Source organism: Neophocaena asiaeorientalis, unplaced genomic scaffold (genome assembly GCF_003031525.2).
Source record: "Neophocaena asiaeorientalis asiaeorientalis breed wild unplaced genomic scaffold, Neophocaena_asiaeorientalis_V1.1 scaffold29, whole genome shotgun sequence".
NCBI lineage: Eukaryota > Metazoa > Chordata > Mammalia > Artiodactyla > Phocoenidae > Neophocaena > Neophocaena asiaeorientalis.
The window spans coordinates 4,507,337-4,525,337 of NW_020174423.1; the positions used below are offsets into that span (position 1 = coordinate 4,507,337).

The 18,001-nt window shown below is 42.7% G+C and overlaps 1 protein-coding gene across 1 annotated transcript in view; it reads left to right on the top strand.

Annotated features, from left to right (window-relative positions):
• The window catches only part of NIPAL2 (NIPA like domain containing 2), a 70,667-nt gene extending 60,440 nt beyond the window's left edge, over nt 1-10,227 (top strand). Inside the window, exons 7-11 of the mRNA XM_024756592.1 lie at nt 963-1,098; nt 3,044-3,132; nt 7,007-7,070; nt 8,190-8,284; nt 9,626-10,227. Of these exons, the coding sequence (XP_024612360.1) occupies nt 963-1,098; nt 3,044-3,132; nt 7,007-7,070; nt 8,190-8,284; nt 9,626-9,738 (497 nt within the window). The 3' untranslated portion in view covers nt 9,739-10,227. The remainder of the gene's footprint in view (nt 1-962; nt 1,099-3,043; nt 3,133-7,006; nt 7,071-8,189; nt 8,285-9,625) is intronic.
• Nucleotides 10,228-18,001: the final 7,774 nt, after the last annotated feature.

Consider the following 18,001-nt stretch of genomic DNA (forward strand, 5'->3'; position numbering starts at 1 on the left):
AAAGGAATAAAGCTCAGATATATTATGACCAAGTAGATCAAAGATAGTATTTCTTCTTCACACTGCCTTTGACTTACAGATATTTGATTTCATGTAAAAATTATTTTTTAACTTTCTGTGGGTTTCAGCTAAATTATGGAATTATATGCAACAGTAGTTTCAAGAGACCTAAGACAAAAAGAAAACACTCTCTTCTTCCTACAGAAACACTGTGTTTCCAGAAAATTCTTCCTTGCTTTCATTCTACCATAACCTTATCAAATCACTTTTTCCTCATTGCTGTTTGAAACATATGAGAAACTTGTTCTCATAGTGATAAGTTCCTCTTTTAGCATAGAAAATAAACAGACATTGCTTATGTAAATCTTAGATTTAGGGTTGACTCTGAGAAATGAATACTCAGCTCTGCCCTGCTTACTATTAACGTCCTTGTCAAAAAATATTTTTAATGAAAACTTCTAGGCGTTTACTAACAAAAGGGCTCATACGTAGACTTAGTACAACTGTTAGTAAACTCACTGAGTGAGTTGCTTTTCACTTTCCAGTCTTCTCATCTATTTGGCTTTAAATTTTTTCAGTATAGTTTTTTTCCCATTAATGTCACATGGGCAATCTGCCTTTTCTTATCTCCTCCCTTCATTGTTTTCTTCCTTTCCCGTCTACTAGTAATTGTAACCTCCACAGCATCCTTTCAACAGTGAGGGCTGGAAAATAAGCATCTTGCTCCAAAGATAAGCACGCAGTCACACAGCAGATCTTTAGCTGATTTAAGCAAATGGAAAGGCCACAGCTTGAGCAACAGGACTACTGCTTGGCTGGCCTCTCAGGGCACCTCTCAGGGCAGTCTTCATTCTTAAAGCATAATAGGGGTATTTACTACTCTACCATGTAAAGTTAAGATACTTATTTGTAATTCTATCTCAGATATGTATCTTATTTGTGTTTTGTGTTTTCTTTTTCAGCCTCGTTGACTGTTATTTCAGTAAAAGCCGTCTCAGGCATGATCGCTTTTTCTGTGACGGATAAAATGCAACTAACTTATCCCATCTTCTATATCATGTTTATCATCATGATAGCATCTTGTGTTTTCCAAGTCAAGTAAGTTAGCTCTTACATACTCACTGCCCTTTCAACATTCCTGTGCTTCTCTGAGCATTAATCTTTATTGGCCTCAGATGATAATTAAAATTAGATGTAATTGATTTCTAAGGGTGAGGGGTCTATGCTTATCCTCAGCCAATATCCCTGGCTTTATCCTTCACATCCAATAATAAGTTTTTACGAAGCATTGCCTTCATGTTTTGTGAGTTCTAAAGTGTGGCCATAATCCAGCTAAGTGCACTTTGATACTTTCCTGATGCTCTTCTGCTTGTAATTAATATCCATCGCACACAGGTTGTCATTAGCAATAAATCAAAGGGGCAGGTCCACATCCAGGATTTCATTCTAAATATAGGAAATACATGAACCCTTCACCTTCATTTCTTAGCTCATACTCATTAATTGCCCAGAGATGGACAAAACCAGACGTTTGGCCGGGAGGGAAATCCTTTCCCCAAAACTTTGCATCTTTAGCCAGAATTTTCCTTGCACCCACGGGATTGCAGAATGATTGTTTTACATTTCTCTTGGGGCCTCACAGTGGTGATATGGAACATTTTTAATCTCTGCTCTTCTCTCCCCCCACCTCCATCTGCTCCAATCTCTTCCCCTCCATCTCACATCATGATTTTGCCTTTGCTGCTAGGTTCTCCTGAGTCCACCAGAAAGTTTTCTGTTTACCCCAAAATGCTATGCAGGAGCGCCAGCCCAGTGCCAGCCAGGAAACAAAGCCCAAATTTTGGAGGAGAGTGCTTCTTTCCTTAGGTGCTAGAAGTCAGGTCTAATTGTTACGGGTTGAATATGGACCCTGTTACAAGGAGTGTGTTGCCGGAGAAATCCAATGTTCTGTCACTGTTTCATTTGTCATAAACAAACTGTTTTCTTTTGTTTGTTTATAAGACCAAGTGTGTATCTAACACTTGAATCGTGAAACTGCTTTGTTTCACCTCTCTTCTGAATTAATCGGTCCAGTTACCGTAGCTTTCAGAATTTAGTGATTAGCATCATTCTCTTTAAACTCTGCTTCATGAATTTAAAAGCCAGATACAACTGAAGGTAAACTACATTCCTATCACCCCTGTTTCAGTCCCTGCACCTCTCACCCTAGAACTATGTGACCACACTAGAACTGTAGAACCATGGTTCTCAGCCCTGGCTTCCCATTACAATTCATTACCTGAGGAGGTTTGTGTTGTACATATATGTATACATGCACATATATACTCACATGCCTGTGTACATGCATGTGTGTGTGTACATGCATGTACACACACACATAGAGGAACACTTGGGCTCTGCTCACAAATTTCTTTTTTTCAATTGCTCTAGAATAGGACCTAAACACTAGTGCTTTTTCAAGTGCCCAGGTGATGTCAATGCAATGCACTGCTTCAGAAAAGGTCTAGTCCCTGACAGGGCTGCACCGTGCAGTTGTGGGAACCTGAACCATGTTGGCGGCCAAAGTGGGAAGCTGAGCTCCCACATGTGCTCTGCAGCTGGAGGGCTGAGCATTGTTTTTGAAACATTAAACATTCCTTTACTTCTCCATCTTCTTTCTTGGCACGTGGCATGTCAAGGGATAGCTATACCATTCCCCGATATAATATTTAACAGGTTCTAAAGTCTATCCTAATGAATCAGCCCCAGTGTGATACTGGTCCAGCAGCTTGAATCGCTTCCAACTCAAACTTCTGTGGCCTCCAAATATGATTAATTGCTTTTCATTGTTACTGTTGTTGGTTTAAACAGACCGTAAAACCTGACATCTGATCTCATACATCAGATGCATATAAGCTATGACTGCTGATTGGAAATGCCCTTTTACTGCACTTCCTTTCCCTTTGTAGTTGTAGCTAAAGAACATGCATTTCTCGATGTTATTGTTAACTTATTGTTGAGCGTCTCTTAAAGACAGAGCTTCAGTAAGTGCCTTCTGCTCTAGGCTCCTGAATCAAGCCACAAAACTCTACAATACAGCGACGGTGGTGCCCATTAACCATACTTTCTTTACAATCAGTGCCATTATTGCAGGTGAGTTTCGGCTTTCTATGCTTAGGTGATTCTATCCCCATAAAAGGCATAAATGAAGTCTCCCTCAGAGTAATGAGAAAATCAAGGAATATTTTGGTTATAAGGAATGTATAGCCCACATCCTCCTAGCTACTGCCCAGTGTCTGAACTTCCTCCATAACATCCTCTAGGAGAGGTTCTTCTACTTTGTGTGAATGTTCCCCAGAGCTCTCTGTGCCCCGAGACAGTTCAGTCCTGGTTTGAATCACTCTAATAATTTGGAGAGCTCTAATTATTAGAAAGTATTCCCCTGTATTGGAACTGAAATAAGCCTCCCTGTGAATTCCAGATGCTTATCTTAGTTCTGCTTTCTGGAGTCTTCTCCTTGCCAGCTCTTCTGATAATCAAAGCGCAGATCCTCCTGTGTCCTGTCTCTGGACCAAACATCCCCAGTTCGATGAACTCTCCCCTCCCTGGTGCTCACCACTTGCATCAGAGAGAGGGATCCAAACGTGAATCCAGTGTTCCAGGGAAGGCCAGACAGATGAGAACAGAAACTACTACCTTTACTGTTCTGGCCTCTATTTTTCTACTATTGTAGCTCTTTTCTTTCTATGGACAATTTTTTAAATATGTCAGACACAGTAGTGTTAAAAAAGTATAAATTTGAAACTTGGTCCAAACAAAAATACAGTCGACTCAGGTATATCATTTGTAAGTTTGGTACTGGTATACCTCAGTTCATTGGCTTATTAGATGTATTTACTACCTTGTCATATTGGGACTTCATTTCCCAATGCAAAGTTTATGTGTTTGGGAGGTAATTAGGTATTACCTGTTGCCTAATGGACACATCTTTTTTATTTCATGGCAAACAGGGTGACTGCCAGGGGGCCAATTTTTAAATGTAATTAATGCATTTTCTGTTTCCCAAAATTGAAACATACTTTTAAGGAGAAAGATTATATCCGAAAACATCTAATTTTTTTTTAGCATTTTATGCTTGTTGACAAAAGTAAGTAACAAAAGATTGTACACTTGTGTGCCCTAGAAATACTGAAAAAGGAAAAGAGCAAGGCCAAAGACATTTATAGGCGTGACGTACAGCATAATAATTAAGATGACTGTGCTAAAGATGTGTAAAACATGTAGTTCCCCTGAAAAGAAGGTTTTATAGGGGGACCAACAGGGCTGGATCTGAATACTTAGCAAACTAAGTAACTGATAACCAGGGAAGCTGGAACTTTCTGGGAATGATAATAGTTCACCTGATGTCACTGAAGTGTGGAATGGAGGTGAAGCTTCTTGACTTACTTCTCCTCTTTGCCCCCATCAAAAAGTATAGCTTAAAACGAAAATGAGATACCATATATTGCCTGCTAAATTAGTAAAGCTTTTGTTTTGCTCTTTTTATCTCAATAATCAATGCTGACAAGGCTGAAGTGTTGCGGGCACTCTCGTGGAGTCGGGTACCATGGTACCTCCCTCCTAGAACTGAGTTTCAGAGTTTTTATCAAGAGCCTTAAAAGTGTTTCCACTCTTTGATCCTACAGCTCAAAAACAAAAAACAAATAACCCAATTTAAAAATGGGCAAAGGACTTGATTAAGACATTTCTTCAAAGAAGATGTACTTGTGCTTGGCCAACAAGCACATGAAAAGACGTTCAACATCACTAATCATTAGGAAAATGCAAACCAAAACCACTTCACACCCACTAGGATGACTACTAGCAAATAAATAAATAAAATAACAAGTGTTGGCAAGTATATGAAGAAATTGGAACCCCTGTGCACTGTTAGTCGGAACGTAAAATGGTGTAGCCACTATGGCAGTTCCTCAAAAAATTAAGCATAGAATTACCGTATGATCCAGCAATTCTACTTCTGGGTATATGTCCGAAAGAACTGAAAGCAGGGACTCGAACAGATATTTGTACACCTAGGTTCATAGCAGCATTATTCACAGCAGCCAACTGACAGAAGCAACATAAATTGACAGACGAATGGGTAAAGAATATGTGATGTATACATACAATGGAATGTTATTCAACCATCCAAAAGGAAAGAATTTTTGATACATGCTACAACATGGATGAACCTTGAGGACATTATGCTAAGTGAAACAAGCCAGTCACAAAAGGACAAATACTGTATGATTCCACTTATAGGAGGTATCCAGAGTAGTCAGACTTACAGAAATGGAAAGTAGAGTGGTGATTGCCAGGGACTGGGGGGAGGCAGGAATGGGGAAGTTGTTTAATGGGTATAGAGTTTCAGTTTCACAAGATAAGAAGTTCTGAAGATTGGTTGCACAACAATATGAATATAGCTGGCCCTCTATATCAACAGTTCTGCATCTGTGGATATAACCAACAGTGGATAGAAAATATCCCCTCCCCCCCCAAATTCCAGAAAGTTCCAAAAAGCAAAAGCTTAATATGCCGCATGATAGCAGCTATTCACATAGCATTTACGCTGTATTAGGTATTATAAGTAATCTAGAGATGATTTAAAGTATTTGTGGAGGATGTGTGTAGGTTATATGCAAATATTATGCCATTTTATATAAGGGACTTGAGCATCCTCAGATCTTGGTATCCGCGGAGGGGTCCTACAACCAAATCCTGTGGGTACCGAGTGACGACTGTATACTTAACACGACTGCACTGTAAACTTTAAAATGTTTAGGATGGTAAGTGTTATGTGTATTTTACTACACTTGTTTTAGTTTTTGCTCTGTTTTAACAGAAATTCCTCTTAAAGCAACAACAACAAAAGATCCTAAAATACTGGGAAAAAAATATGTAGAGAAGTTTCCTGACACTTTACAAAAGCAAAACGTTTGAAACAATTTAAAATGTCCTTCAAGAAATGAATATTATGGGGCACCAGCTCAGAATAACAAGAAAACATTAAAATGATCACAAGGAAATGTGTAATAACATGGAAAAGTGCTTCAGAAGTGTTGATTCATTCAACAAATATTCATCAGAATGGGACATGGCTTATTCCTGTAGGAAGTTTATCCTCTAGGTGAGGAGATAGACTTCAGACTGAGAAAGCCCCTGTCTTGTTCCCTGTGGTGTCTGCAGCACCTAAGCAGTGGCTGGCACTTAGGACTCTCAATAAATACTTGTCCACAGGGTAACAAGACCAACACCACACACACACAAAATTTGATTCCAAGTAATATATAATTTAAAGATAACTTATTTAGTAAAAAGTCTACAAAGGCTTTGGGACAATAGGCCAAGAGGAAATCATTGAGACTAACAAGGAGAGAAGAAAAGCTCATCAGAGTAAAGGACACATCCACATTTCCCTTCACCCAGAAGGAAAGACCAGATGAAGGAGATGGGAGAGGGGTTGGCAGTGAGAAATGGAGCTGGGGTAGCACATCTGCAACCTTCAGTGCCTGAATGAGAATATGCCAGACCCACAAACCGCAGGGTGTTGCCAAGACTGACAGCATGGGGAGCAGCTGGCCTGAAGTGCGAGCGCTGTGTCAAAGGCCCAGAGTCCACCCAGACGCACAGGTCAGGCTTGCTGACCCCAGGCTTAAAACTGTAGGTGGAAAATATCACTCGAGTTTTGTTTTCTTGCACATGCCAGTGGGACAAATCTTGGACTGGATAAGAAATTTCTGTTGGCAAAATTATGTAAATGGTGCTGATTTCTTAATAATGATACTTACATTATATAAAGTCTACAAATCTGTGTTCTTTTGGAATCACTGAAAATGTTAGTATGGCACGCAAATACTTTTAAACTACAGGATGTGCATTTTAAGGGTAACTGTACTTAGAAAAAAAATATATTAATTTGAAAAACAATATGTAGCTATTGTAAATATTCTTACCCTGAAATTAATGTTATCTTCTATTTCTACGGTAGGTATCATATTTTATAAGGAATTCCTTGGTGCAGCTTTTCTCACTATATTTATATATCTTTTTGGGTGAGTAAATGTCTCAGAAGTAAGGTATGTGAAATCCTATTACTTTTATGTGAGATTTTTGGCATTGTACCTGAGGCATAGAAAATTGGAAAATTATATAAGAAACATCAGTTCCCCGAGTTCCTAAAAGAAACATATTTTTCAACTTAACACCCTACCCAGGGCTCAGGGTCTTTGTGATTTAAGTATCTCTCTGAGGGTTCTGAAACATTGGGGATTTTCTGTTCCAGCCAAAGTCAAGGTAAATCCACTGGCCCTCGTAGCTACTCCACATTTTTATACTCTATCAGACCTACCCCCACCCTTGGGAACCCCTAGGTTAGATCTCAATCAGGGAACCACAGATGCCTCTAGGATCACCTAGAACAAAAGGCCGAGACTGGGGCAGATTCCCTACCTTTGGACCTAATAACATCAGATTGGTGCCATCCCTCTCCTGTGTCTGGGTGCCCAGCTTTAACCCTGCCTAGAGATTTGGAGGACAGTCACTGCTGGCATTGTGGCAAACAGAGAGCAGAACTTTGACAGAATATCGCCAATGTATCAATTCTTCCATTGGTTCCAGCTGGCACCCTATGAATGCTTAGTTGCTTCTTGATGTGGTATCCTGCATGACCATTGTTATGCAAACTTGAGCCCAGACTCTTTTCAGTGTAGAAAATCATCTATCTTGAGAATTCAATCTCATAAGATTTTTGGGCGAGGCTAAACTTCTGGGATCTGGAAACCATGACTATTCTTATGGCCAAGGACAACAAAATATCTTAGAAAATTAAAGGATAAATTATTTTTTGCTCGTGTTGCATGCCAGTAATGAGTCTGGGCATGCATGGATAGAAAATGAGACCTAGTGTCTACCCAAAGGGTTTAGAGCCTAAATTAGCCTCCAGATGGTAAAAACCCGAAGCAGAGACTTACTGGAAGCTGCCCAGGTCTTGGTTTTGGGGACAAATATTATTGGCTGCAGCAATTAAGACAAGTTCTAGGCAGCTTACCATGAGAAACAGAAAGAATAAAACCAGTGGAATGTATGTCATCATGTAGAATATGGAATTCAGTTATTTAACACTGTGAGTTCTTTCAGTGATCTTGTGTTCTTTATTACCATTATTCTTACAGGTGTTTTCTGTCATTCCTTGGTGTGGTTTTGGTCACAAGAAATCGAGGAAAGGAACATCTGCCACAGTCTTACATTGATATTGGACATGTCCCTGGTAAAACTGTATATTCCTTGATTTAGAATAGAAAATTTTATCCTTATAAATTAATCATTGCTGGTATGATTTGGGGTGTAAAATTAATATAAAACGTAATTCTTACCCTCAAAAACATGTACATTTAATGATGAAACCAGAGGTGATCGTTTAACTGTAAATGTTAATAATCATTTATTTGAATATTGGCTTTGCACAGAACACTGGGGTTAGAAAAGAACTGATCCTGTTTTCTTGATTTGGGTGATGTTGCAGATCTCCTTTTTAGGTTTCTTTAAATTGGAAAAGGGTAGGGAAAGGAGTAGGAGTGGCAAGAATAGACCCTTGTTGCTTGGAGAGCCTTTGAGGGAACATCTAAGGCCAGAAAGTCAGGTGCTCAGACGGAGGTGGCCTGTGCACTGTAGGGCCAAGAGAGACGTTCTTCTCGATCACCTGAACGTGAGCTTCTTCCCCTCCTCCTTACCTCATTCATCCAGAGCGGATGCATCGCTGTCCCAGCTCTCCACTCTCACCGAGAATAACTAGCTTCTGTCACGTAGACAACACAAGCCATAACCAGAACAAAGGAAACGGGCTGCAGTGTCCCCACCTCCTCCCCTGCTCACCACCCCCAACAATCTCCAGTTTTGCTAGGGATCTGGGGTGACCAATAGGTCTCTAGACAAACAGCAGTGATGTTCTCCCAGCTTCCTCCACCATTCTGCTAGGACCAAGCCTTTGAAGCAAACACCATTAAAGCCTCATCCCTACGACTGAGAAAATATGGCCCTATGAGTTCTGTGTTCTCTTTCGCATTCGAGCCATCTTATCAGCTAAGAGCATTCAGTGCAAGAACTGGCATTCATGGCACAGGTGTGTGTTAGAGATGCCTTGATGGTTAGGGGTTCTTTGGTAGGGAATAAAGTTTACTTCTTTTTAACTCTATTTTTCATTTCACACAGCCCCATACATAGGATCAGTAACAGCTTTAGAAACCACTATGAAAGACTGTTTTTCTCTGTTGTTACATGCATTAGACTAAACATGAACAAGGAGACAGAACACTGGGGAGAGAGGTTTGGAGATGAGTGCATGCTTCATGTTAATCTCCTGACTGATCCAACCTGATTTCTGTGCTCAGCATGGTAGACCCTGGGTGGGAGACAGCTCGGTCATGTGGACAGCAATGATGACACATCAAGGAGCGTGGAGTTCTTCCTTGACGTTTATCTCTTCTACTTAGAGGGTGACCACCAAGTATTTTTTAAAGGGAATAAAATGTGGCCTAGATAGAGGAGAAATTATTAAGACTTATTCTTCTGAAAGAGCTCAAAAGATTCTTTGTGATTATTATCTCCACAGGGAAACAAACACTGGACAAAATACAGCCAGATTCAAACGGCTTATCCTATGGAACTTTGCCTGATGGAAGTGACTCCACAAAGAGCCCGAGTGGAGAGAAGAAAGAGGTCTGAAATGCCGAGAGGGATGGCTGCTGGCCTGTTATTCGATACCACCTTTTAAAAAACTGCACATGTTCAATTTGTGTCAGCAGCTATTTTATGCTGACATGTGCTCCCATTTGTTTCAGAGTCCTTTACCCCACCTCCATGTCTATGGACTATCAGGGCCTTCCTAAGCTTTGACAGTCTAATGTGTTCATGGAATGTGATTTGAAGTGTTCCCCACACCCTGGACCTCTCCCTAGTGATCATCGAACTGGCTAGATCTTAATTAGAGCCTGGCTGCCCAAGCAGGAATGTCACACAAAAATGTGCGTTCACGATTTGGCTGCAGAACACATCGGTTGCTTTTCCCATACAGCTTGCAAGGTCAGTTGCTTTGTTTTAAAGGGACACTTTAGCCCCACCACCTCGCTCCTAAACCAAAGGTTTGAGAGCATTCATTTTTCCTAAGAAATCTTTTATGAACCTCCCCCAAAACATTTCACCTTCCTATTCCCAAACTTAGTGGTGAATCATCTTTTCTGAAAACTAGCCCTATCACAAATATCCTTTGAAAATTAAGGGTGTCTTTAAATTAGAATTTATACCCCATTCTACGATGGGGTATACCAAAATCAAAAGACCTTGACTGGTGGACTTTTTTAAGCTTAAGAAAGGAAAAATGTAAGAATTAGTACCAATTTTTTAAATAAAAATGTAATAGAATGGTGACGTTTTCTTCAGCTGTACGATCCTATTATACTTGAATTGAAACTGAAGACAAACTTCATATACTATGCCTTTATTTGTTGAGCTCTTATAATTTATCAAGTGGGTTTTTATGTTTTAACCTTTAACACGTCTCAAAGATCATATTTAAGTTCTTAGTGATATTTTCACTAACACTCTGTTTCTTCCTCAAGGCATTACTTCAAGCTTTAGAATAAAATTCTTCTAGGTAAAAGAACAGTTATGATTAGAGAACTGGATTTCAGCCTTTTTAAATCTGTAGACATAGAACACAGCCAAGGGGTCCAACCTAAGTCAAGGGAGGAAACCCAGGTGCTACCATGCCCTGAATGGCTCTTCCGCTGCCATAGTGACATAGCTACTAAGATACATTTGCAGGTAGAGTCCATAATCATATCTGTTATTATTTATGATCTCCTAATATTTAAATGAGAAGAAAAGAGCTAGCTTTCATTATCACCAGCACCAAATAATAGACCCCATCCTTAATGACATTTCAAAACCTCCAGATCACTTCTGACAGGCCAGTCCAATATTATTCCAGCTAATTGTCTTGCATTTGTTTGGTTGTTTAACTCAGAACTATTGAAACTATAGTCTTAACTGCTTTGGGTCTTTTATCTTTGTTCTTTGTCATGACCTGCATTCCTGACCAGACCAACCAAACTAGCCCACAAAGGTGAGATTCAAATCCATCACCGATGTATGAATAATAACCTAGAGCCCATGTCTGGCTTTTGAACTCCTGGTAACAATTCCTGCCATTGTGGAAAGTATCCCATTAATTCAAATAACATAGTCATATAATTTATGGCATGTTTTACTGAACTTGGTCCAACATGTTGGCATTGGAAGGCTCAGCTAAGAAATGTGTCTGGTGTCTTAAACTACAGATTTCTGGTGACTCTTAAAACTGGTTTCAAAGATTTGGGAAATAATTAGACAGAAGAGTTTCACTTGAAGTGGGACTATATTTATAGCTATAGCACGTGGTTTTGCACGTTGTAGAGTTTTACACAGAGACAAGCATAATGCCAAAACTTTAGTGGTCGCCAACATTTGCATCTTTTAAAAGTTGTTAAGAAATGACATTGACATGCACATTTGCACAATCCAGCAATGCTTCAGGAGTTTAGGTAACATATAAAATATATTCAGACCTAATTTTACTTTCCATATTGCGTCTCCAAAGTAAGGTGAATAGGAGATTTACTCGTACTGACTTGTAAAGATTTTTTAAATTACACACTGCACGACAACAACCAAAGCCAACCCTGTCCTTCTCTTGGCATTGTGAGTTGGGGACCTTTAGCCAACACTTGACTCATCTGACTGTCTAGACCAGGGGGGTCTGCGAACTCTTCCTGTAACGACACAGAGAGTAAGTATTTTGGGGTTTGTTGGCCATACAGTGTCTGTGGCAAGCATTCAACTCTGCCATTGTAGCATGCAAGCAGCCATAGACAGTATATAAACAAATGAGCATGGCTGGTGTCAGTAAAATTTTATTTACAGCAGGAGGTGGCCAGTTGCTGGGCTATAGTTTTCCAACCCTTGGTCTAGACTCCTTTGCTCTTGCCGTGCTGCTTCTTCCTTATTTCTTGGGCATTCAAGAGTTTAAAAAACAAACTGGATACAATGGGGGCGTTAGCCATGTCTTGATATTTACATTAGGATCTTGTTGCTTATGTAAGATACAAATGAAAGCAATGAGTTCATCACTGGTGCCCAAATTCTTCTCTGTTGAAGGTAGCAGTTCTTTTATGAGCACCACTGACTGTATCGGAAGGGCCTCTCCAATCCCACACTCTTAAGTGGATAATTGCCTCAGAAATGAGTAGCAGTTACCTCTCATGTAGCAGATTAAAGCAGAGGTCCTTACCATCTGATTGTTATCAGTTTAAGTGTTTGCTTACCCTGTAACTATACTACTTTCGTCACCAGAATCACTTGAAAACAATATAATAAAAAAATGTCTCAAGCAGTGATTCCAGAATGTAGTTTTCAACCCCCCAACCCATTCCCACAAGCTCCTGGAGATTCAAGTTTGTGGCAGAGAAAGAAAGGGAAGAGACAGATTTCATACATTAGTGCAATTTCAGTGCTATTGAAGAATAATGGTGATAATGTGTAAGTCTGGCTCCAGAAGAAGCAGGTGCAATGGTGGACATGGCTCAAATGGATAGAAGCATTGAGCCAAATTCCTGAAGCCAAGAACCTCCTTATGCTCCTTGTTTCAAAGCACACAGCTCATCCAGGGGTGGTGACTATATACACTCGGCCACACCGAAGGCTGCCTCCTGCTTGCCAATTTAATAGTGATATTATGGACGTAAATATAACCAGTTATTAAAATGAACCTTTCCAACACCCTTCCAGACTGCTTTATTTAAATTCCAAGGCTGGTTGTAGAGCAGTCCTTGAACTGGGCAACTGCAAACCTAATGCACATGTCTGGCACCAGCCAGTATGAGTGCTTTAGGGAGGTTGCTAGATAAACACCACACAGTTTGAACTTTTAGAACAAGATCTCAGAATTGAACCCAACATGACTGTGTGGGGAATTTAGAAGCTGCTTCTAATTGTTAGACTCATCAACCGTCTGGCTCTTATTATGGCCATCTTGAAGTAAAAAAATAAAATTCCACATATATGTGGTTTCCATGCAAATATAGACCAGTCTTGGGCTATTAAATGTAGTGTTTTAGTAATTGTGGTAAATGCAGGGAAGAACCTTCCCACCCAGGAATTCTTGAGTCTCTCCCCTTTCTCACCAGCCTCAGGGTACCACACAACATGCTGTCCTGTGCCAGGAGAGCAAATCAGTTACAGGAGCTGTGGCCCATCCAAGGAAACTTTTTTTTTTTTTTGGCTACAAAAGGAGGAAACTCCGCCTTCAGTGTGGGTCCTTATTGAGAGTTAATGAGTCCCAACCGCAATGTAAAAGAGGAATATCAATCCCAATATCAAATAAATGTGGTGTTTTGGGGTGCACGCAGCTGGAGTTTCACCGAGTTCCAGGCAAGATGCAAGATAGTCTCCGTGTTCCAGGAAAGAATCTGCTTCCCAGGGAGCTGGCAAATGCATAACGGAGAAGGAGCCCATCCATTCCTGAAGGACCAGCATGCGTGGACACAAGCCACTTTGCACATTTGAGCTGCTGCTATCCAGACGCAAGCTAATCCTTCCAGCATGCACGCATCCTGCTTTTGGAGCTTCTTCCTTCATGGTTCTAATTTGAAAACCAGCCTCGAAAATTTTCTGAGTCTTGGGCTCTACTCCTTCTGTCCAACGCACCTCACCTAAATCTTCTAAACACTAAACTAAAGGAAATGAATCAGTTCAGGAACTTTTGATCTAGGGACTTGAAGCTTGAATTGCCTGCCTGGTTATAGACACTAACCCAATTACCACATGCCTCAAACAGCAAATACGCATTCATGTACTCAAACGTAATTGATCACATACTATTTTCAGTGTAATGTGTTTAAAGTTATTAGAAATATAAAAACAAATTAGACATGAAGACTAGCTCTTCAGGAACTTACTGTCTGGTCAGAGAACCGATAGCTTTCATCTGTTGAGCCCTTACTGTGTAAGTCTTTTACTTCTGCTGTTCATTTAGTCCTTATAATCTCTCTCTCTCTCAGGGAGGTCACTATCTCTACTTTACAGATTTAAAAACCAGGGCAAGAGGCAGGGCAGGGACTAGGGTAAGACAAGAGAGGCACCTAGGGCACAAAATGTAAGGAAGCTCATGGGAATCTCACCCTCAGGGTAGAGAGAGGGCCAACCCTGCACTTGCAGGCCCTGTGAATAAGGGCCCCTTTAAATTGTGTACCCCAGGCACCTCACTGCGTCCTGACCCTGGCAAGAGAAGTTAGATAACTTGACAAGTGCCGTTCAGGTGGCAGGTGGCAGAGCTGGGATTTGAACCCGGGACGCCTCTGCAACCCACACGCTTACCACTAGTACCAAAATATCTAAACCACACAGTAGAATGTCAAAGGGCCTTAAGAGTCTCGAATAAAGGGCATGGGAGCCCAAAGGGGAGAAGGGTCACTTTTGGCTAGGTGACAGTCTTCAAGGGAATTGGGGATTATAGTGGATCAAATGGGGCCCCCAACCCCGAAAAGATATGTCCACCTCCTAACTCCTAGAACCTATGAATGTGAGCTTATTTGGGAAAAGGATCTTTGCAGATGTAATTAAATTAAGAATTTTGAGATGATATCATCCCAGATTACCTGGGTGGTCCCTAAATCTAAAGACGAGGATCCTTGTAAGAAACAGAAAAGACACAAACACCCAAAGGAGAAGGCCACATGAAGACAGAGACAGAGCGTACAGCCTGAAGCCACAAGCCAAGGAACGCTCAGAGCCTCCAGAAACCAGAAGAGGTGAGGAAGTATTCTCCCTGGAGCCTTTGAAGGGAGCACAGCCCTGCTGACACCTTGACTTCAGCTCTGGCCTCTAGAACTGTGAGAGAATATACTTCTGTTGTTTTAAGCCACACACTGGTAATTTGTTGGGACAGCCACAGGAAAGGAACACAGGTATTGAGCTGGCCTTTGAAGCACATGTAGAATTTGGACATTAGAGGAAACCTGTGAGCAAAAGAGAAGCTGAATAGCTCAAAGCAAGCTTGGGAAACATCTGGAACGCGGGTCACATGAAGAGGAAGACAGATTGATAGGACTAGAAAGGCAGCTAAGAAGGCCTTGAGTGGCCAGCTCTGATAGAGACTCGAGAATTTGGACTTGATTTGGGAAGTAAATTGATGGCACTAACTTCATTTCTGGGGGTGTGGGGTGGACCTAAGGACATCATCGGTGTCTTTTCAAAAGCTCATCTATCAAAATTTAAAGACATTTCCCCTGTATCTTTCTTAGTCATTCACGAGTGATATCAGATGGCATAATAAACATTCAAGAAATAATGATCGAATTCAAGTTTTGCGTTTGTGGCACATCGGGTCCTATGAGAAATGACCAAGTGCATCAGGGTCGTAGGCTAGAACAGTGACCACTGAGATGGCCTGTGGGCACAAAAGCTGTGCCCAGAGGAGGATGAGCTGGGTCAACCAGAGCTGCACCCTCCAGAACCTGAATTGGCAGACATGGAGAAAGCCAAGGGGTTAGGAGTGGGAGCTGAAGCTGGAAGGCTCCCTAGAAAGGTGTGAAGGTAGAATGACAGCTAAGGGCCATGAGCAAGCCCCGGTTATTAGTAAATTAAAGTTATAGGGGAGAGGGAATCGTGGAGTAAAAGAGCTAAAAGCCAAATCTGCTAGCAGAGGAAGGCAAGTAAGCAGATCCTGCAAGAGAAGCAGAGACTCAAGAGGGGCTGACCAAGAGAAAGCCAAGGCCCAGGCCTGTGTCGGGAAAGCCCAGGTGTGTTGAGGCTCACCTCCACTCATGAGCACACATACACACCAGCCAAGCCCTTCCCAGCTGGCTGCAGAGCATATCTGTGCCCGGCCACCACCAGAACCTGACTTTCCCAGGGCTCATTGAGTTTCCAAAAGACATGCGTTAGATGGAGCTGCTGGCACAGAAAGGGAAAGGATAAGCCCCCTGGAGAAACGCTTCATGAAAACCAAGAGGACATTCTTTCGATTATTCAGATTATAATGTAGACCCGTTCAATGGGAGTCTTCAGACAGGAGGCAGAAGAAGATGGGCCCAAGAAAATGACCTGACGTCCCTGGTAGATCCCAGGCTTGATGACATCACAACTTTGTTTTTATTTATCTATTTTTGGCTGCGTTGGGTCGTCTTTGCTGCGCGTGGGCTTTTCTCTAGTTGCGGAGAGTGGGGACTGTTCGTTGTGGTGCGCGGGCTCCTCACTGCGGTGGCTTCTCTTGTTGCAGAGCACGGGCTCTAGGCACACGGGCTTCAGTAGTTGTGGCACATGGGCTCAGTAGTTGCGGCTCGCAGGCTCTAGAGTGCAGGCTCAGGAGTTGTGATGCAAGGGCTTAGCTGTTCCGTGGCATGTGGGATCTTCCCGGACCAGGGATCGAACCCGTGTCCCCTGCATTGGCAGGCGGATTCTTAACCACTGCGCCACAGGGAAGCTCCCCTTGTGTTTTTAAAGGTGTAGTAATACTGAAATGTGGTGATTTAAGGATGCCCGAGGCATCTGCTGAGTGAGAGAGCGGCTGAAGAAAGGGATGCCGTGGGGAGCTGGAGACACACGTGAAGCCGTCTCAACGTGGAGAGAGAGATCAGTCACCCCCAGTCACACAGACAGGGAAAAAACCAGGGAGCTCAACCACGAAGGAGCCCTTTAAATCCCTCATTCCTCGACTCTGTCTCCAGGGCCTGCAGATCTGAGCAGGTGGGCCCTGGGGCAAAACTAGGAACAGTTTGGGTGTCCTCACAGACCTCGCGGCCACGGCCATCCTCTCCCTGTGGCGCAGTGGTTAAGAATCCGCCTGCCAGTGCAGGGGACACGGGTTCGATCGCTGTCAGCCCCAGAGACGGTGTCCGGCCAGGAGCGGGGCTGACCCTTGTCAGCGGCTGATGGGAAGCGGGCCGCTGCCGAGAGGACAGAAATCTGTCACGGGCGCAGGCGCTCTCCGCTGCCTCCCGTGGGTCTTCACTAAAGCAAACCACCTGCTTCCTGCCAGGCCGAGCCTTCCAAGGTCGCCGCAAAGGAGAACCGGGTCCAAACCAGCGCAGAGGAACCTTAGCCTTGGCACTGTCTCCGCTTCTATTTGTTGGGCACTCAGAAGTCTGTGGAATGCAGACTCATTTTCCACTGAAACGAGGGAAAGTAAAGACAGCACCAAATAAAAATAGATTCCTGGCGTTTCCTGTTTACTCAGCACTGCTGCTCTCAGCCTGGGCCAGGGGCCGCACTGGACATCTGGGCACGGAGCCCCCTCCAAAGAACACTGAAAGTGAGGAGTTTTTTCCTCCCCTGTTGCCATTTCCCTTCCTTTAGTTGCATGTATGTTTATTTTGGGGGGTTGCCCGGTCCACTGCCAAATCTCCCTTTTCTCTCCCTGTTTAGAGGGATGCCAATTGCTGGGTGCTTGTCTGCCTCTGATGCCCCATTTTCCTGTTTATAGAGCAGAGGTCTTTTTCCCTGGCCTGCTGGGCCCAGAGGGAAGATGTGGAAGAAAGAGCAGATGACACATGTAAAGGGACAGCAGAAAGAGGGGATCTGAGATCTGGCGCCACCAAGGCCCTACATCCTCCTTCAGAAGAATGCTCCCGAGACAGTGGAGCCAACAGCGAAGGCGCAGGTGACCAGACGGGAAAAGCTAATCCAGCTGGCTGGAGCAGAAGCGCCCAGACGTCAGGCCGAACACATGTGCGGCTTGAGTCTTTTCTGGAAACCACGGGGACATCAAATACGTGTGGGGAGAAGGTCTGACTGGTGAAGCAGCCACCCCCGGGTGGGCCTGGGGTGACGGGTCTCTGCTGTGAATTGGTATTTGGCCCCTTGATGCAGCCCACTTGCTGAAAATGTTTTCTCCGTCCAAAAGCAGTGAGGACAGCCCCACTGTCCTGACTGATTTTTGCACCACAACAATAAA